Below are 22,152 nucleotides of genomic sequence, written 5' to 3'. Positions count from 1 at the left end.
GCAATATTGTTCAGTACCGCTCTCTTCTTCCTTCCTATCCCCTAAGTGTGGTTAAGCTGGCTGATTATGCTGAGTTTCCTATGCCAGGTCTATTGTTATTTTTTGTGGGAGGAGGGGCAGAACCCAGTACAAAATAATTCAAAAAAACTACAGACGTCTATTATTGAATATGAATTTATTTTTGGCAAAATGAGGATGAAGAAAGCACTGTTTCTTTATTACCTAATGAAGAATATGCTTCACCAAAACAACTGGTAATACTTTATTAGGCAAAGAGAAAGAATTGCCAGATGCCTGAAATTCTGACTTTATTCCGTCTGAAAAATGATTTCACACTAAAAAAAAATTCAAGCATTTTACAGCGTTAAACTCTTTGACACATGTACTAGGGCTAGGAACTGCCATGTAACTCTCATTTATTGCTGTTTATTTCATTCTCCTCCTACACAATCTGAAATCACCTGAAATGGGTATTGTAAATAATTTTAAATGGGATGTAAATCGTTACTGACTTGAACTTCATAAGATGTCACAATTTGGGAGAAAGACGTAGTTCTAGTTTTTTTTCATTAAAAAAAATTTTTTAAATAGAAACAGGGTCTTGCTATGTTGCCTAGCCTGGTCTCAAACTCTTGACCTCAAGTTATCCTCCTATCTTGGCCTCCCTCCCTAAGTGCTGGGATTACGGCATGAGCCTAAGGCAGCGGCCTTCCTTTTCTATTTTAGAACAGGGTTCCATAGCAGTGGTTCGGATGGTGATGATTATATGTGATAACAATAACCATGGTTTATTCTCTTTCTTTTTTTGTCAGACAGCTTTCCTTTTTCATGGTAACACTTGAACACTGGGTGATATGCATATGATAATCAAATCGGATTTGTCCTGCCCTTACTCTTTTAGTAGTGATCATATTGTTAAACAGTATTTGAAGTGACTTTAACTGTATAAGCTAAAGCTATTCTGAAACAGCCTGGCAACTAGAGAATCAAAGTGCATCCCCTTCCCCCTAACACATATACAGAGACATTCATAGATCCTAAAGAAAGTTAAGCATGGAGGCGGGGGTTGGGGCAGGTGAGATGTGCTTGCATGCCTGCGTCTTGTATGATGCTAGGGGGTGGAGATTTTATATTTGGAAATATTTCCTGTGTATCCCTTAAGACCTTGATGGTCTTTGCAGTTGCATTGCTTTCTCTACTGCTGTGCTCCAACCACACTGGTGTCCTCTCACTTTCCCAGATATGCCCAGCCCTCTCCAGTTCTTGCTGTCCTTTCTGCCTGGAGTCATCCAGCTCTTAAGATGGATGGCTCAGTGCCCCCTTCAGGCTGGACTTCAGATCGTACCTCAGAGACTTTTTTCTTGACCACTCCCTCAGTTACTCCTTTCCACAATATTTAATAGGAATGATTAATGACCCTTTTTATTTACTTAACTTTTTAAATCTTGAGTTTGCTTTTCTATTGTCTTCCCTAATGGAATATAGACTCTTTGGAAACAGGGACGTTACTAGGTACATATTAGGTGCTAGGTGCTCAGAAATATTTGTTGAATGAATAAATGGACATATTCACCAGAATTGTAAGGTTTTCTAAATGTGAGCTTTACTTTGCTTTAATTTTTAGGTAGAACAGAAGGACATTCTCCTCAAGATCTTAGTGGGAAGTCAATTGCTGCTGTATATTCTTCTGTTTATATATTGCTGTAGTGTTTTAGCAGTTAACTATGGTTTTAAATAAGATATAAGGACTCTGTTAATGGTGCAGCAAAACACACTAACACTTGCATATGTGAAAGGCAAAACTCTGTTCCTTCCAACTGCAAATGAGAGAGGGCAGCCAGGCAGGGCCACATGCAGGATTGCATCTGGGGACTGGGGTACAGCAAGCTGGAGCCATAGGAACAGCTTATGTACCTCAAGTAGGATGGGGTCAGCTAGATTGCCTGGACTCCCCTGTGGATTGGCTAATTTGAATACTTCTGGGGGGCTCTTGGGTTATCCCTAATAGTCTGGTACTTGACTCCAGGGTGATTAGGGTGATCCCTGGAGTGTGGGAGACCTATAATGGTAGTGGCTGGAGTAAGAACTTAATTAGCTATCTTTTTCAAGGAAATGACTGGCCTCTAGTCAGGGCCTCAAAAGTGAGTCCAGACAGCATTTTTTGAAAATCTGTATTACACTGCAGTGTTCATCTCTAACTTCTCAAATTCTATGTATATTTTACATTTACTTTTTATCAGATGCTTAGAGGAATGGCATTAAGGAAGTCATTGTGCTTTTGTTAATTTTGTAAGTCTGAACATTTCCCCATGCTTTGATAAGTGTAGCAGATTTCCCTTTAAAGGCAAAATTAACATTTTGCAATATCATTTTGACCATACAAGCATTAATACAATTAAGGTGATGAAATGATCTCTTTCTCCCTCCCGCAGTCTTTCTCCTTCTCAACACACACGTGCAAACCCAACGAAGAATAAGGTGGCTATGGCTACTTTTGACTCTACTTTAAAAAAAAATAGATTTATAACTCACATACCAGAAAATTCACCATTTAAAAGCATACAATTCAGGACTTTTTAATAGATTCATGATGCTGTGCAATCATTACCCCAATCTGATTCCAAAATGTTTTCCTTACCCACAAAAAGAACCTTAAACCCGTTATCAGTCACATGCTCCTCCCACTCAGCCCCTGGAAGCCACTACTCTGCTTTCTGCCTCTGTGGATTTACCTCTTTTGTACATTTCGTACCAATGGAATCATATAGTATGTAGCCTTTAGTTTCTGGCTCCTTGCACTTAGCTTAGTGTTTTCATTGTTCATCTGTGTTTTTACATGTGTTAGTATTTCATTCCTTTTTATGACCAAATAATATTCTTTTGCATGTTAAACCAGTTTTATCTGTTCATCAGTTGGGTTGTTTCTACTTTAGCTATTATGACTAGGGCTGCTGTAAACATTGATGAACGAATTTTTTGTGAACATGTTTTTATTTTTCTTTGGCATATACCCAGAAGTAAAATTACTGGTCAAACAGTAATTCTATTTTTAACTTTCTGAGGAAGTGTCAAACTGTTGTTCAAAGTGATTACACTTATTTATGCATTCAATATATTTTTACTGTTATAACACATTCCATGAGTTTAGCATTCATTTATTCTTTTATCTTTTTTTACTTCTACCTGAATTCAAATGCACACTTTTTCTAAAAGAAAGGTTAATATCTAATCTGTTCACCACACGAGGCACCATGTGATGTGATGGAAATCTATCAGAGTAGAAGTCAGAAAACCTAAGTTCTAATTCTAGCTCTGTACTATTTAGTTGCTTGAGATGAGACCAGGCACAGATCCTGTGTATTTCTCTGGTTCCATATATATGAATTCAAGGACTTGCACGGCTCACCTCTAAAATCCTTGTCCACTCTGGAACTGTGATCATACCTTTCCCTCTTTCTTTGTTCCTTTTCTTTTATTCTTCTCTGCTGTTCCCAAACCATCCTTCCTACTTTACTGGCTCAACATTGCCACATTAGCACATCTAACTCATCCCTCCCATCATAGGACAAAGATACTAGTTTCTCTGTCCATGGATACAAAAGAATACCTATTTTCCACTTCCCTCCTAGTGATAAGAATAAATTCCACAGGGCCAGGGTGGTGGTTGAAGCAGGGGCTCCTGGCTGATTAGGAAAGAGTTTTTGGCCTGACTGCCGCAAACAGCCACTTGGAATTCCCCAATTATAGGCAGTCTGTAAGAAAAAGGAAAATGCAGCAAATTGTATTGGTAAGATTCGTCATTTTTAACTTAAAGTTTCTGTCTTCATATGAGAGTGGGATTGAATGACATGAGCGTGTTGGGTTTCATAAGTCTATTCTATTTGTTCAGTATTATGCTTTTTTTCCCTCAATCACACACACACAATTGTGTTCTCAAGTTTTTGGTATAGTAATGTTCACAGATTATATAACCTTGAGAGCAGGGTACAAATAGGGCTTTTTATACATTTTAAAGAGACTGTTCTTATTGTGAAACTTTGAACTTACCTTTTATTATGAAGAGTCAAATAACAGGACACTTACATACTTAAATGGTTTAAACTGTAATTTTTCTTGATTCTTTGGGAACAAAGATGTTCTTTCCCTTTGATTATTCATAAATCTACTCATTTGATAAACTATAATTATTTTCCTTATAAAGTTATTATCAACAAGTTTATAGTTTTAGGGTTTGAGGTTTCATGCTGAAATTCTAAGAAGTGGTCATTTTATCTAGGAACTTGAGCAAAACCTGAGAATGACTCTTAGAGCTAAATAGTTATCTCCAGCTGTGTTAAATCTATATTGTTGTTGTTTTAATGTCAAAGTACAATATAAGCTCAGTACTGACAGTCTTTTATGCTCATTTTTACATTCAGCATTTGATCTCTGTGGGTGAGATGCTCGGGCACAATACATTATTTCAGTTAAATATAAATTGGACACTTTATGCTTCAGATATTTATGGGCAAATATTTAAGAGGCAGTATAAATTTTTAATTTGTTTGTTTTATTTTGCTACATTTGTTCTAGGTTGGTTCTTACTTGAAATCTCCAAAATTCCCTATTTGGATTGTTGGCAGTGAGACTCACCTCACCGTATTTTTTGCCAAGGTATGCTTATAGCAGGATTTTTTTTTTTAAGTTATGACATCAGGCAAACAAGTATTATAAGTTCATATTTGGTTTGGATCTTTGTGCAAACTTCAGTCTATTCCCACAACAAATGAATTGTTCAAAAATCTCAAAAACTAATACCGAAGAACATACTGTTTTCCTGCTCTAAATCTGGAGTCTTTTAATCAAAATCTATCATGATTTAGTTATAATTTCTTTTTCTTTCTTTAGAGCTTTAGCTTTTGAATTTTTTCGGAAATCACTGTTATGGAGAAAGCAACTGAATTTTGAAGTTTTAGATTGCTTTTTTTGTAAGTAGGATACAAGATTAACTTAGATGATACATGATGTAAAATGTTTTAATTACAGCATCTCCTTTGAAAAAAATTTTTAAGTCTATTAGTACTTCAATGGTATTGAAGTCAAATGCTCTTTTAAGATTGATTACTTCCCACAATTTTAATTTATACCTGATTACAATATTGAAATAGCTGAAATATATCTGAATATTTCTTTTCGTTTTGTTTTTTTTTTTTTTTTTTGAGATGGAGTCTCACTCCGTTGCCCAGGCTAGGGTGCAATGGCACAATCTCGACTCACTGCAACCTGCGCCTCCTGGGTTCAAGAGATTCTCCTACTTCAGCCTCCCAAGTAACTGGGACTACAGGTGCGTGCCACCACACCCAGCTAATTGTATTTTTAGTAGAGACAGTTTTGCCATCTTGGCCAGGCTGGTCTCAAACTCCTGACCTCAAGTGATCTGCCCACCTCAGCCTCCCAAAGTGTTGGGATTACAGGCGTGAGCCACTGTGCCCCGCCATATCTGAATATTTCTATTTCAAAATTCTTATAACGAAACTATTTTTAAATCTCAACTATAATCTGTATGTCATGTTTTTCCACAATTGAGTGGTTAAGAGCTTTGTCCTCAGACAACTTTGGTTTTAATCCCAGCCTTGCCACTTCCTAACAATTCTCAGCCCCCTTTCTGTGTCTTTAAAATAGGGATTCATAATAGTACCTAGCTTTTAGAATTGCTGTCAGGCTTAAATACAAAGTAATTAGCAGTGCCTAGTACAAATTAAATACTCAGTAAATCTTAGCTGTGGTCGTCGTCATCATCATCATCATCATTTTTAGTATTCAAGAAACATGTATTAAACATCTCTGGGATCATAGGTAATTTGATAGGTGGCTGAATGTTCGTAGGAAGATACAGAATTGTATTTTTGAGGTTTCTTCATTGTGCTTTCCTGATTTCTCCTTGAGCTTTTTGAGCATACATTTGTCAATCTAAGTTTATTATTTGTTTCTGTAGAAAGTACAAATGGTATAAATTGTACCCTAGTCTGAATTGACAATGCTAATTTTCGTGAATGTAATTATGTATTACTGTATTTAATTTTATTGCGTTGGCAAAAATCCAGATAGGGGTTATAGAGCAAGATACATAATTACCTTTTCTTAAGCACAGAAAGCTTTAAAATTAAACGCTAAAAGTACAGTGTTACTGATACATTGCATTTAGTCTGAAAGCTTTTGCTATTTATTTCCCTCCTGAAGTAGGAAGTTAAAAAGCACAATGTGAACTACAAAAACTGACAATTACTAACTCCTGAGTGGGGATTTCGTTTTATACATTTCCATAAAAGAAAATTAATTCTGACTTAACACACAAAAATGTATTTTCAAACCAATTTTTAATCATGTTTATCTGCAACCTTATTCTCTAAGGAAAACTAATTATATGAAACTAAAATATATGAAATATAAAAGATGACAATATTTTAAATCTTAAGTTTTATAATTGATATTTAAGAAATGATTTGGTTGTCAGAACAGTAGGAGAGATTTCACAGAAGGTGAATACAAGGAACAGTGTCAAATGAGCGGTGAGTCTGAGGACGTTATCTGAAAAAGTTAGTGATGTTGAGGGAGTTCCTAAGAGTGGAATAGGCCCTTCTTTTTATGACATACAGTCTTCCTACCTGTCCTGATACTTTTGTGGTTCCCATACCACTTGCCCATTGTGCTGTTGCATGTGTCACACAGCACACAGTTTCTAATTCCCATACTGTTTTCTGCATGTTCCATGGCAGCCAGTTAACTTTGTCTAGGGCAGGGGCTGTCTCTCGCCCACCTTTTTATTCATAGTTCCCCATCAGGTGCAGTAACATGTTGAATTAGAGACATGCAGTTAAGAGAAAAACACAAACTCCTGCCATGTGGGTGTAGGAACTCTTGAATTTTATACTAATTGTTACTGTTTTGAGACTTACCTGTGTAGTCTCAGGATCTGGTATATAGTCTAGCACATTAGGGGTGGGAGGAATTATTAGTTGAATGAATAAAACTTTTGGACAGATTTCCCACATTTGGGTTCCAGTGACATTTATATTCCCCTAAGAATATTTTACACGACTCATTGTGATGCTTTATTGTGTAGTATCTATATACATTCTTAGAATATCGAATTTGGATTGTTTGAAATGTTACCTTTAAAATGAGTTACCAGTGAAGAATTGTTTTTTTCCCCTTGAAATAAAAGTAAAACAAAGCTGGAAGATCACCTTAATGGCAAATGAGAACAATAATACTTGATCACATTTATTGAGTCCTGTTTTGGATTTGTTAAATATAAACTGATGTTCTTATAGTCTTCACCACATAAAAAATACTGGAAATTTTGCTCTTCTGAAAATTATAACAAGAACCATTATTCGGCCCTTCCTTCTTTAATATTTCTGCATTTGAGCAAGCAGTTTTGGCTGTGGATTTTTCTTTTTTCTTTTTTTTTTTTTTTGTTTTTGTTTTTTTGAGTTTGGTGAGTTTGCTTTATTATACATTCAGTGGCCTGAAACAAACAACATTGTTTTAATATTTCCCCAGCAGTTCCTTGTAAGTATTATGTCTTTTTTTTATAAAACTGATATGTTTGTTGGTGTATTTCATGTGCTGACTTTTGTTCTGGTTACAGTTAAGTAAAAAAGTCTATTTTAAGTTCATAATTTTCAAGGCAATCCATAATTTGGCATTGTGAAATGCCTGTGAAGAACAGTGGAATTCTTCATGTGCCTTACGCGGTGAAGGTGGTAATAGTTGCAAGTGTCTTCATTCATTCATATACTCAATTATCAGCTTTTTACTGGACTCTGGTATGTGCCTGGCATTATGCCAGGTGTTGTGAATACAGTGGTGAGCAAAAGTAGATATGGGCCTGTTTTTAATGGAGGCGGACATTCTCCTTGAGTTACTCAAGGATCTTCAAATAATCACATAAATTTACAAGTGTGATGAGTGCTGACAAAGCACAGGTCCGTAATGCTGTAAGAATTTATTGTAGTTTTGGAAAACTGGGATGGTTCCTTGAAAAATTGATGCCTCAAATGAGAACCTGAGGTATCAGATTAAAGCAGAAGAAGAGAGGGGAAAGAGCATTCTCTACATCACAAATAGAGCAAATTCATGCCTAAACAAGGAAGGACAGACAGACAGATGAACTGGGGTGAGAACAAACTGAAAGACAAGGGCTGGAGGGAGCACTGAGAATTAGGGAGACAAGGTGGAAGATGAGGCTGGAAGAACAGCAAGCCATGTTACTCTTTGATACTAAGAGTTACGACAACTGGACTTATGAAAAATTGGTAGTGGGAGTAGTTTTGGGGGAGGTGGGAAGGAAGGGAACAGGATTAAATTCACATTTGGAAAAGATAACTCTGGCTAATTGTAGAGAATGGATATATTGAAGGATAACCCAGGGAATAGGTAAAAAAGACTTCTCTAGTTGTATTTCAGGTAAACAACGAGTGTAATTTGGTCCAGGGTAGTGAGGTAGAGGGAATAAGCATGGATTTCAGAGATTTGCTCCTGAGGTAGAATGACAGGACTGCGTGATGGATTGGATTTGGCAGCAGAGGGGTAGAAATGTCTAATAAGATAGGTGTGGCTAATGATTAGATCTTAGAGCTTTAGAAAATGTGTATGTAACAGTTTAGCTGGTGTTGAATGTAACTGCTCATTATGAAAGCAATTTGTTCACTATATGCATATCACATAATAAGTGGGATTGGGGAAATGAGAGACCTCTCAGGCAGGCATGCTGAGCTTGCTGAGACAGGCTATGCTGTGGCTTCTCTGACATCCCTTTCTTGTATTTCCTTCCAAAGAGCAGTGACGGGAGACAATCTATTACGTAGACTGATGCACCACGTAAAAACTGCTTAGTTTTTAAATTTAAATTTAGCACAAGTGAGAGCTGTCAGAATCCTTTGACCCACATCTATACTTTATGCCAAAGGAACCAGTCCATAGAGGAGTTAAAAACTTTTCTAATGTTGCATGGGTAGGAAGGTAGAAATGTGATAGCTAAGACAGAGTAAAATATCAGAAGCTGTATTGAATTTAGCCTTCTGTATGGGGTAAAAAGATATGTGTTAAGTGAATTAATAAAGTATGTTGCCAGTAATATTTAATGCATGAATAATTGAGAAGGGATAATTATACTATTTCCCAGAAATAATAGAACATTGAAATTTACAAAGTAAGATTTTGCTTTCTTAAAATGAAGAATCGGCCGGGCACAGGGGTTCATGCCTGTAATCCTAACACTTTGGGAGGCCGAGGCAGGTGAATCACCTGAGGCCAGGAGTTCGAGACCATCCTGACCAACATGGAAAAACCCATCTCTACTAAGAATACAGAAATTAGCCAGGCATGGTGGTGGGCGCCTGTAATCCCAGCTACTCAGGAGGCTGAGGCAGGAGAATCACTTGAACCCAGGGAATGGAGGTTGCAGTGAGCTGAGATTGTGCCACTTTACTCCAACCTGGGCGAAGGAGCAAGACTCCATCTCAAAAAATAAATAAATAAGTAAAATGAAGAATTAAGCATTATTGCAAATGTACATGGAAAACTGAATTAAGCATCTAATTAGAAAGTTTTATTCTTAAGTTTTAGATTATAAGTTCTAGTTTTATATGTTCTATACATGTAATTAAATTTTTGTAGGAATGAAAGCTTTATGTATTAGACCCTAGTAATAGGAGAAAGTGCACATATATTATCTTTTTCCTGAAGCAAATTAATGACTTTGGGCAAAAATTATGAGTAATGTTAACTATATTACAAGTAAGATGAAGCACAAATAGACATTTTCTTAAATAGTAGCACTTTTGAGTTCAATTTTCATGATTTAAAAGTATTTCCTTTAAATCAGTGACATTCAAATATATATACCACTACTTTAAATACATTGCAGTTTTGGAATAATTTGTGTGTTGTGTTAGAAGTGAATATCACCTCCAAAATTTTCACAAATATTAATCTATACATAGTCTCAGGACTAGCACTGAAAATATTGTGATGTCAAGTGGTTGATGGCTTTGGCTCCTTTTTCTAAATTTTGTAAGTAAATTTTAAAAATGTATTTTCGCATATTTATATACAGGACAAACTAAGGTCTCAGCGATTAAATATGATGAAAGTAGTGTATTATATTGACTAAGTTTTAAAATTACAGCATTGTTCTTCCTCAGAAAAAAATATGTTTGACATTTCAACTTTGGTTTTATTGTGAATTATGTTTATTTAAATTTGACTTGATTTTCTTAGTGAGTTGTTTTTTCTTTTCTTCTCTACCTTTATTCCTAACCTACTTTCCTTTAGAAGTCGAAGCTTGTGGCCCATGTTCATTTGCGTTATCAAAATAATCGGCATAGTTTGAAAACTGAATTTTTCCACATCTTTGCCAATACTGGATTATTAAAATTATTATTATAGTCATCCTAGTGGGTGTTAAGTGGTAATTGTAATTTTGATTTGCATTTCCCTAATGACTAATGAGCATCTTTTTATGTGCCTGTTGTCTACTTCTACATCTTCTTTGGATAAATGTCTGTTCAGGTCCTTCGCCTGTTTTTTAATTGGGTTGTTTGTCTTTTTGTTATTGAGTTATAAGAGTTTTTAGTATATTCTGGGTACTAGATTCATACTCTGTATTTACTTGTTTTCTATATTATCTGTCTCTCAGTAGTAAGCTCTGTGAAGGCAGTATTCTTGTGTTTTGTTACCTACTGTTTGCCAGTTCCTAGAGCGGTGCCAGGCATAGTGTAGGTTCTCAGTGGCTTTTTTTTGACCAAATACATTATTGAACACGCTGTAGATCAATCTTTAAAAAAATTGTGAGATAACCATGTTATTACTTGATAAGTTGGGGGTTGGGAAGTGCACTTAAGATTGCTGAATAGTCTTGGATCATCAGAATTCAATAGATCTGCATCTTACGTGGAGGGCAAATAGAAAAACTAGCTTTTGCTATCCCACCTGACCAATTCAAACCACCCATATTATTGAATAGAAACAGCTGTCATGAGTATTTACAAATAAGCTTTGTCAAACTACCTATATGCTGTATAACATGTTAAAAATTTACTTTCATGATTTGAGGATGGTTAAGAAAACTGTTTCTGTCCAGTGAAATAACCTCTTAACTATCTGTTTTTGTTTTTGAAATGAACTATTTACTTTTAGGACTTAAAGTAATTAAATATTTTTTTAAAGGGCACTAGTATAGGTTCATGATTTTAATTTTCAGTGCCAAAGTATTTACTTAATGTACTTGTCACTTTATATTTGATATATCCAGTGACCCAGAATTTACCTTTTTAATTGTACTGGAGTCCTCCTCCTGACCTATAATCATCCCACACATTTTGTAGGATTAAAAGAGATTTTTCACAAGTCAGTTTTACTTGAAAATCATCATTAAAAATTAATAATTGTATGAACAGGTTGTTAAAATGTTGAGGTTGATGATTTATAACATTTCTTTCATGAAGAAATATAACTTTAAGTTTTTTAATTTAAACTGCCGTGTTTTATAAATCATCTTTTATGTCTGATATAAAGTCATCTTTTCTTACTAACCCTCTGTCTCTGTCAAACAACAGAACTGTTATTGTACTCCTTGACATAGTATCCTAAGGAGTCTGGTGGTGAGAAATACATCTAAGCCGCCCTATGTAAATGAGAGCTGTATAGTTACTACTGAGGGAAATATCACAGAATCTAACTTCAGGAACCTTATAGGAACTGCAGAGTCATCAAGCAGCAGGGTTCCCACAGAACTTCTAATAAGAGGATACGGGTGAGGTGAAATGCAGTACGTAAATGGACCTCTTCAAAGAGGGAAACTTAATTCCTATTAAGTACGATGGAGAACTTTCCAAGCAGGTCATCTGAGCTATGGCAGAACAAAGGTCTGTACATGGAGACAGAATGTGCCCCGTGGGCATGGGTCTTCAGAAATCGTATCATGGCACTTTCAATGAGGTTACTTGAAAATATGCGAACCTGCTGCACAGGTAAAAAGAAATGTACTTTGAAAAGTAGATGGTTAAGGAATACAGAACTTAAAGTTAACTTTTTGAATTGTTTTTCCTTAATTTCAGAAGAAAAAACTAGCTCTTATTAGATGAAGGCTGTGTAACGTTTGTTTTATAATATGTTAAATATTTAAGGAGTCAGGTCTTTCATAATAATACATAATTATTTAAGTGTTCAAATACTAGGGCATTTGTCCTCTTTTTTCTCCCTAACCATCATTTTCCCCATTGATTCTTCATCTTTTATTTTTATATTTGGGTTTTAAGAATAATTTATTTAGGTCAGTTTCTTAATTTCCCTTAAATTGGGAACTAATTACGAAATTAATTTTCAATGCAAATTCAAAATGGGCACTTTAAATCTGAAAATCTACTTTAAATATTCCTAGAATTTAGAATGTATAAAATGGAAGACATAATAAATGCCTTTTTTGTTTTTATTGTGCATTTAAATCTCAATGTGGAGTGACAGCTGTTGATCCAGTATAAAAATAGTTGAACCCTACGTATATCATCTAGTTTCATCTTCAGAAGATCAGTGGCTAATTTGCTTGGTACCCCATTTAAACTCTCCTTTGAAGTTGGGGAAATGAGTTTTACATCCCTTTTTTGTTGCCTTTTATGGTTATAAGGGGACTCTGTGTATGTGCAGAACCTGACCTTTGACCTTTCCTTTGATAAAGCAGTTTTCTTGTCAGGTATGAACACATGAAAATCCATGACACAAAGAAACTGAATGTAATGCTAAGGAGGAAAAAATTATTTAACTGTTGCTGTGTGAGCTGAGATTGTTCTTCCAGTGGGATCTGTTACTGGGAATGTAGGGAGAATTATTTCTACAGCACAAGCTGCTTTTATTACTCTTTAGTGTAGCAGGAAGAATACTGCGGTGAACTGTTAGAGCCTGTTTCTCTTAGGTGTTTAAAAATTGGACAGTTCTACTTTGACGATTTCTCTGCGTGTAATAAAACGATGTTAAGGAAAAGTAGTAAAGTGATGCTTTATAGGCTTTACTGTTCCAAGAAAATTCACAGTTGGCATTTTGTGTTTTATTGCAGTTTGGTTACCTCATCCTTTTATCTTAAGTAAATTCTGGAGTTTGTGCGTATATTGAGATTTTGTGCCTTATCTAGTACAGAAAGGAAATAGGGAAAATGCTAATGTATTTGTAGTTTAATCATAATTTACGTGACTTTTAACACCTTAAAATAGCAACTTAAAGAATACTGAAGTTAATCTCATATCTGAACTACTTGGAAAGTTTGGGTAGACATCTGGACATCTTAATTCTCAATGATTTGAATTACTACAAATATGTAAATTTTTAATCACAAACTCCTTCCTAGCTGCTTAGCACGCTTTGGGGCTGTCCCCCATCAGCAGTCTAGGATTACGCCAATGACTTGTGCCACCATACTACTAAAGCTTTTTATTTCTAATCATTTTGACCAGAAAACTTTCAAAATATAAATGTTCTTGCCTCCTTAAGCCAAGTGAACATCAATTACCCTTATGTACTCTTTGTCTTATGCAGCGGTATTTGTATATCTGGTGTTTGTGATTTCCCTGAATTTTCTTTTTCTTTTAGGTATTACTTCTCAGTCATCAGTGATGTCAGCCTTCCTGGAAGAAGTCTCTCTCTTCCACTGAATTTTTCTTTTTCTCCTACAATAGTATCCAAGTAATTGTCTAAAGATAAAATACTGATGGAAGGGCCTAGAAGTATTCTGTTAGGAATGAAGCCTGTGAGTTTTTATTAAGAGTCAGTATCTTTAAGCCCACACCCTGAGCTATCTGTTTAGAATTGATAGAAAAAAATTATAGCCAGTAGAGTTGATAGCAGAGTACAAAAAAAGGTCTTGTACGGTTAATAGATGACCATCACTAAGTCTTACTGAGTTTAATTTGGATTTTTGCGTGTGTATGCACACGCTTTGCTTATGTTACCCTCTGCCCAGAATGTGCTTATCAAAATCTTGCTCAGCATTCCTGGTCCAGCCTTCCATCATTCGTATTGTGTCCACTGATTCTCCTACTCTCTTGTTGCTTCTATTCTTCCAGCTTAGTACCTTCTTGTGGCACTACCTGATTTCTCATACTACCTACTGTCACACACATTCAGCATTGTGCTAAGTACTGTTGAAATGTAAGGATTAATAATACTTGGTAATAGTTTACTGTGAACATTTACTGAATGTTGTCTGTGTGTTAGGCAGTATACTAATTAATCATCTCAGGAGTATTCCTCATTTAATCCTCAAACCAACCCTGTGAGCTGCATGTCGTTTTCATCTACGTGTTACAGTCTGGGGCCAATGAGAAAAATGACATCTCCAAAGTTAGATACTAGTGAGTACCAAGGCAGGATTCAAACTCTAGTCTTCTGGCTTCTGAGCTGTGCATTTAACTTCCCTCCCTCAAGAAAACAACTCATTATGCTAGAGTGGAGTAGAGCCTGGAAGAAGGAAGAAGTTGGTGTAGAAGAGATTATACTTGAATGAAAGGACATGGTAACTTTGAGACTGACATGAAATGAAGGCTATATAGATGTAGTGTTGTAATGGGAAAGTTAATACTGTATTTGGGGAATAGTAATTGGTTGATTATAGCTAAACCATACTAGTTGTGCTAGGATATTAAGATGAAAGCAAAGGTTGACAATCAGCTATAGGACCAGCTTAAATAATCAGATTTATTTCCAAATCATCTTTACTATATGAAAGTCTGTCTTGATATAGAAAGCTAAACAGGAATATCCATGGCATGAATATAAAGCAAATTCATGGAAGTAGAACGGCCTTCTCAGTCAACAATCAAAGCTTCTCTGTACAGCTGTGATAAAATTTTAAATTATAAATGTGAGTACTGTGACTAATTTTTAATCATGCAAACCTTGTTTAAAATTGTAGAAAAGGAGAGTAGGATTGGTTGGGGGCCCTCACTTTTTGTTCATACTAATCCAAGCCTCCCAAGATCAAATTAATTGGTATTGAGTGGACTACAGTTTCAGTCATCTTCTTAAGCATTCATTTTCATAGGAAACATGAAGTCTGCATATGTGGAGATTCCTCCATGTGCAGCTTACATTGTTAAGGTCAGAGTCCCTGGGTAGCATGAGGGAAGACACAAGAGGAAAATGTAGACTGCTCTCAATAGGAAGATCAAATAGAATACATGTGGCACAAGCAACATACAGCCCAAGCCAGTATATTAGGTTTTAATCCCTTTCGCCAGCTTGCTGCAGTAACCAACAACCCTGACATTTCAGTCATGTACACAGTGGTATTCAAGAAGGGGGCGATGAGAACAACCCATCCTGCGGGTAGAAGGAGTATTTGACCACTGACATTGTTTAGATTTGCCTGCATGTGGTGATGGCAAAAAGGAATTTGAGAATGTTTTAACATCTCTAAAAACAATGTACCCTCTTTTTGCCTGTACTGGAACACACCACTGCCACCCTCTCCCCAACACACCCAGCCCAAAGCTTACCGCCCTCGTAACTTACATGTCAGCTGCAGGTGTGCTCCACGTGTCTCCTTTATTTTAAAATCTGGGCTGAAGGAGTAGCCTCTGCCTGGAATGTGCAGTTCTCATAAGAGAGGGAAAAGAACAAGACTCCTGGCCAAACCAGATAGTGGCACTTAAAGTTTCTGCTAGGAGCTGGCATAATGTCACTCCCAGTTGTATTTCTCTGGCTAAATCTGATGTCACTGAGGCACGGAAGTAGGCCCCTTTCACAGACAGGTACTTCACGTCACTTAGCAACAGACAGTGACAAATAATCCTCTTAGAAGGAGGAAGCAGCAACTAATTGGGAACAATAATATCTACCACCATCGATTATCTTGTATCTAGGTGATTGAACAGTTTAAATGAATTCCAGCGATACAAAGAGTCCTAACTTTGAAATAAAGAGTAACTTTATTTTTTCAGGTACCTTTATCTGTATTACCAGTATAAATATTCACTGTTCACCAGAAATCTTTTAAAATGTAACGTTAACTATCCTTCTAAACACCTACTAAAGTATAAGGCCTGTGTTCAGTGGGTTGGTTGGGGATAAGTAGTTTATTACTGAAAAGGTCTTTAAAGTATATTCATTAAGCCTTTCATCATTATGAAGAGCAATCTGCTGTCATGAATAATCAAAGAACCTCCAAGAACATCACCTAACATCAAGAAAAGCTCGACGGATTTTTTAAAGTGAGTTGGTCAATTATGATAATTTGGAGAGTCAGCAGCCCACTCATTAATGATTTTACTAATTACGGCACAAGAGTAGATCACATCTGTTAGAAACTTCTTCTCCCACTGCCTTATTTCCACTTGTGCATTTAGAGTCTGTGTTTCTAGAGGAGGAACCTCAGAGGGCTCTCTGCCGTGTTTCCTACCCTGGCTTCTCTGCCCATATTACACAGATTGGTGCCTCACAGCAGTGGGCTACTGTGGAGGTGACCTGGGCGTTACACATTATTTGGAAAAGAATGAAAGAGTAAGAAAAAAACCACCATCCTTCCTGCTTTCAGATATTGGGATTAACTGAATTCGGTTAATCTTGCTGGTGCTAATGACATACTATGTTTTGAGATAATTTAATTGACTTAAAATCTGTTTCCCAAATTATTTGGTCATGAATATAGATAGTAAGCAAAGACTAAAGGTGAAACATTATAAAGTAAAATTTTACTTAAAGGTAAATTATATACCAGTTACCTTCTGTTTATTTATTGGAGGGACTTTTAACACTATAAAATGTTGTCTGCAAGCTAAAGTGTCATAAATATATGAGCAATCATTCTTGAAGTTAGATGACGATGCTCTCGGAGGTTCTTTGATGAATCATGACAGCAGATTGCTCTTCATAATGATGAAAGGCTTAATGAATAAACTTTAAAGACCTTTTCAGTCGTGAACTACTTATCCCCAGCCAACCCACTGTACACAGGCCTTATATTTCAGTAGGTGTTTGGAAGGATGGCTAATGTTACAACATTTTAAAAGGTTTGTGGTGAACAGTGAATAGTTACACTGATAATACAGAGCTGCGTGAAAAGGAGATACCTGTTTCATGATTGTAGGCTATTAGTCCCATTAACAGCTTGGTCCACCTACCTCCATCCCCAACTCCCTGCCAACCCCCTGCAATTAAGCTGAGTGAGGCTAGATAATTTTAAAAGCTAGATTGTTTAGCAATCCCTGTTGACCAGTAAATTGGTTGAATATAAATTCCTCTGATAAAATCATGTGATTATATCAGACTAATATAAAGAACTGCTTTTACAATAAAAATAATTTCGATGATAAATCAGAGCTTTAATTGCTAACTAAAACAGTATGTAATAGTTGAGTCTTATGTGTGTAGGGTCTGTTCCTACTGAGGGTACCTAAAAGAGTTCCAAATGCAGTACATGTTGAAATTTTCTCCTAAGTATTACAACTAGGGATGAAGAAAAGAAAATGCAACTATATTTGCTGACCTTGGAATCCCTTTACTTAATTATCATTCATGGGGGGGTTTTTTGTGTGTGTTGGGGGGGAGTATAGGATTAGTGTATATTTGTTAGAACTTCATCCTAGAATATAATTTTCTTAGGATAATTTTAATAATATTCATGGAAGTAAAGATAGAGTAGCATGTTTTTCTCTCTTCTGTTAGACTGCGACCTTGAGTGCACAGACTGGGTTTTTCTCTACCATCTATTAAGCCTGCCAAATGATTAAGAAATTATGGTTTTGTGTATAGTTAGAGAAAATATACTACATATGGAACCTAAAAACTGTTGCTATATTACATTTTGGAAATGGAAAATCTGAGGGGTAGAATCCTCCTCTTCACATTTATAAAGTTATTACATTCTTTCTAACCGTTTTACGTACAATAAGAAAAATACGGCAGTAAAACACTTTCAATTGAATGGAATTCTATACTTACTTGCTCTTCAAACTTGCTATGCAAATATGCAGTATATTGAATGTTAATATTAAGTTTGCTACATGGATTTTTCTACAGATCTTTTTACTAGGAACCCTGTTTACAAGTGTTTAAGTTAAATAAATTGGTAAAAATTAGTGTTTATAATTTGAATTAAAATTACAGAGTTAAAAGAACAGCAAAATGAAACACTTTAATGGGAATAGAAGGTGGTTTTGTAACTTTTTCTGATTACATCTCTAAACATTTAAACATTACATAAATTTAAACAAGGTTTAACTAAAAGATCATTTTCTATGGTAATCCAAAAAGCATTGTAAACACTCAAAATAAGCAAGTCAGTAATCACTTTAGAAGACTATGTACTGGTTTTGATTTGTGAAAGAAAACTTCTGGAATATTTCCATTTGAATTTATAATAATCTCTTGGGTTTTTTCTCTTTTCATTTTTTTTCATCCTGTAGTATAAACACATCTTTTTTAAGTAATATGATTAAGAGTTAATGCCTAAGGAGTTGACCAAATTAGCTGTTAGTAGTATATGACTGAGACCAAAAAAGGAAAACATGATTTTTTTTTTCTTGTTTAAGACACAGTTTGTTTTATTAGTAATGGCAGTTATAGTTGGTGGTTTTGTTATTTGGAACCTAACCAATATCGCCAGATTGTTTGTTGGGAGGAAAAAAAGAGTTTCTGTTTAGATAGCTAACAAATGGGTTTGTTATCATTTCCCCACAAACAAGGTTTTGAGTTACTTGTTTTACACTTAACTTCAACCAATAAGTTGCCTTAATTCCTGATACGATTTGGCTGTTTGTCCCTACCCAGATCTCATCTCCCATCGCAAGGAGGGACCTGGTGGGAGGCGATTGGGTCATGAGGGCTGTTTCCCCCATGCTGTTCTTCTGATAGTGAGTTCTCAGGAGATCTGGTTGGTTGATATATATCTGGTGCTTCCCCTGCATGCTCTTTTCCCTGCTGCCTTGTGAAGAAGGCGCTTACTTTTCCTTCACTGTCTAGCATGATTGTAAGTTTCCTGAGGCCTCCCCAGCCATGCAGATCTATGAGTCAATTAAACCTTTTATTTATAAATTACCCCACCTCAGGTAGTATCTTTATAGCAGTGTGAAAACAGACTAATGCAATTCGTTTTTGAAAACATAATTGACCCTTGAGCAACATGGGAGTTAGGGTGCTAACCCCCTGCATAGTCAAAAATCCACATAGAACTTCTGGCTCCCTCAAAAATTTACTGTTAGCCAGTTGTTGACTGGAAGCCTTACCTTAACCAACAGTAGGTTAACATATATTTTGTATTTTATATGTATTATATACTGGATTCTCATAAGCTGGAGAAAAGAATATGTTAAAATTAAGATGAATGTCAGTTTGTATTCTGGTCCTGCTTCTTATACATCACCTTCCTCATTGTCCAGCACTGGTTCAGAAGCATTCATCTCTATCAAACTATCTTCTGTTATTTCCTCTGATGTGGTGTCTGTTAGCTCTTGAATTTCTCCGAGATCTGTATCTTGAAACCCTTTACCCTGATTGGCTGTGTAAATCCTGTGAAGTCATACACAATATCTGGACACAGTCTTCTCTAGCAGGAATATGCTTTGGGCTGGATGGATTAACTTTTTCTGTAACAATGATGGCCTCTTCAGTGCTGTGTAATCCTACCAGACTTCCATGTTGTTCTTGCTGTTGGGGTTCTGTTTAATAGGAATAACCATCTTTTCTGCAGAGTACTGTGTGTAATGAGCCTCAAGGGTCCTTATGACCTCCTAATCTAGAGGCTGTATTAGTGATGTTGCGTTAGAGGGCAGTTAACTACTTTGATGCCTTCGGTGGTGAGCTCATGGGGTTCTAGGTGGCCAGGGACCTTGTCCAATATCCGAAGAACTTTAAAAGATGGTCTCTTACTGGCAGGGTACTGTGTAACTTCCGGTACACATCATTGATAGAACCGATCCAGAGAAAGCGTTCTCTTCCAGGCCTTCTTATACAACCAAAAGATTGGCAGCTGGTGTTGTCTTTTCCCTTCAAGGCTTGGGGTTAGCAGTTTTATAGATAAGGGCAGTCCTGATCATCACCCTGACTGTATTTGCATAAAACAGTAGCCTTTTGCTTCCTGTCTTAAATCCTAGTGCTTGCTTCTGTTCCTTACTTATAAGTGTTCTTTATGGCATTTTCCCCCCCAGAATAGGGCATCTTTGTCCACATTAAAAACCTGTTCAGGCAGATACTCTTTCTTCTCAAAGATTTTCTTAATGGTTTCTGAGAACTTACCTGCTGCCTCTTTGTTAGCAGAAGCTGCTTCTCCTGTTACCTTGATATTTTTAAAGCCAAACCAGTTTCTAAAATTATCAAACCATCCTTTGCTGGCATTAAGTTCTCCACCTTTAGCTCCTTCACTTTTGTTTTGCTTTAACTTGTCGTATAATGATTGCATTTTTTCTTGAATCTTATTAGAATCTAAAGGTGTGCCTTTCCTATAGCAATCCTGCACTTACATACAAGTCGCATTTTTTGTACAAGGAGGTATTTTGCAAAAAGTGGAAGATTTGTATGGCTGCAGCAATGGCTTCACGAATTTCCTTTTCTTTTTTTATGATATTCTTACGCTGGATTCATTTCTCTTGACATAGTGAGTATCCACAGCAGCAGACCTCAATCCATGGTGCATATCAAGCAATTCCACTTTTTCTTACGTCCAGACTTTTGTTTCTTGGGAGCATTTCCAGCATCACTAGTGGCACTCCATATGGGTCCCATGGTTTCATTCAAGATTTACAGTATTGCACTAAACATGATGAAAAGTATGTGAGGACTGTTTGGGATCACTTTTTACTGTGATGTGGAACTCACTGGAGTGATGGGCTGCACATGCGGAGATGATTAGTGCCACACTTGTGCTTTAAGCAGATACAACACAAGCTCACCACAATAGCATCAGGAGATGGTGATGAAATTATTCCAGTAGTACAGTATGCACTAAAGTTAATTTCATGCTGTTATGATCTGATACTGCATCTTCACATTCATTTACATCTCTTGACGGTGAATGGTGCCAGGTACGGTCTGTATGCCCCTGTTTTGGTACATTTTAACTTTTTGTAATAGATTTGTGGCATTTCATGGTAGTAAAAAAAAAAAAAATAGACTAGTATCTACATATATTTTATGCATGCATGGCATACTTAGTTTTTTCTTAATTTTTGAAAATATCGCTAGGCTGCACAGTTTGTGAGTTTTTCAAACTGTTGCAAATTTTCAAGAAAAATTTCCAATATATTTATTGAGAAAAATTTCACATATAAATGGACCCATGCAGTTCAAATCCGTGTTGTTTGAGGATCAACTGTACTCGCTTCTTAGTTCTTTGAAGGAATCTGCTTTCATCAGTTTTCAGTATTTTCCCTGGCAGGTTCCCCAGCCGTAACCTCAGTCTAACACTGGTATTCTATTTCTAATAGCTCACGAGAAGCTCGCAGTTGGCAAACAGTGAGTGTTTGTAGTGTGCCAAGTATTAAGATAACTCCATGTATTCTACTTGGATGTTTAACCATTACCTCCAAACTCTAAAAGTTCAAAAATCAAATTCATTCTTCTGTCGAAGCTCATTTCCCTTCCTAAGTCCTCCTTTTCTGTCGCAGTTCTGAGTCCTGTTCGCATTTTTCAGTTTCCCTGTGTGCTATGAAGTCACATCTCCCTGCCTTTCATGATTCCATTCCTTCTAGCTAGAATTCCCTGCCCTCTTTTCTAATTTCTGATAATAGCCAAAATATATTCTTTGTAAAAATCTGTAAAGGTGATTAAGATGTCTTTATTGCCCCCATATATCAAAAAGTTGGCATGTTTAATAAATGTTAAGGGCTGGCCGCAGTGGCTCAAGCCTGTAATCCCAGCACTTTAGGAGGCCGAGGCGGGTGGATCAAGAGGTCAGCAGTTCAAGACCAGCCTGGCCAAAATGGTGAAACCCCGTCTCTACTAAAAATACAAAAATTAGCTGGGCATGGTGGCGAGTGCCTGTAATCCCAGCTACTCGGGGGGCTGGGGCAGAGATTTGCTTGAACCTGGGAGGCAGAGGTTGCAGTGAGGTGTGATCGTGCCACTGCACTCCAGCCTGGGCAACAGAGCAAGACTCCATCCATCTCAAAAAAATAAATATTAGAG

At 36.4% G+C, this 22,152-nt stretch overlaps 1 protein-coding gene across 10 annotated transcripts in view; it reads left to right on the top strand.

Moving 5' to 3' along the window:
- Nucleotides 1–22,152, top strand: part of MINDY3 (MINDY lysine 48 deubiquitinase 3) — an 81,177-nt gene that overhangs the window by 38,393 nt on the left and 20,632 nt on the right. For 8 of the 10 annotated variants that reach the window (XR_003732775.2, XR_013397681.1, XR_001446988.3 and 5 more), the window contains 1 exon segment: nt 4,573–4,653. The exons of the other annotated variants lie outside the window; for them this stretch is intronic. Coding sequence is in view for 5 of the 8 variants with exons in the window: in XM_077945056.1 (XP_077801182.1) it covers nt 4,573–4,653 (81 nt within the window). In the remaining 3 variants the exon portion in view is untranslated. 10 annotated transcript variants of the gene reach the window in all.

The sequence above is a fragment of the Macaca mulatta genome, chromosome 9 (assembly GCF_049350105.2).
Source record: "Macaca mulatta isolate MMU2019108-1 chromosome 9, T2T-MMU8v2.0, whole genome shotgun sequence".
In the NCBI taxonomy this organism is placed as follows: Eukaryota; Metazoa; Chordata; class Mammalia; order Primates; family Cercopithecidae; genus Macaca; species Macaca mulatta.
The sequence above is the reverse complement of the archived record's forward strand: the minus strand, read 5'-3'. Positions and strand labels throughout refer to the sequence as shown.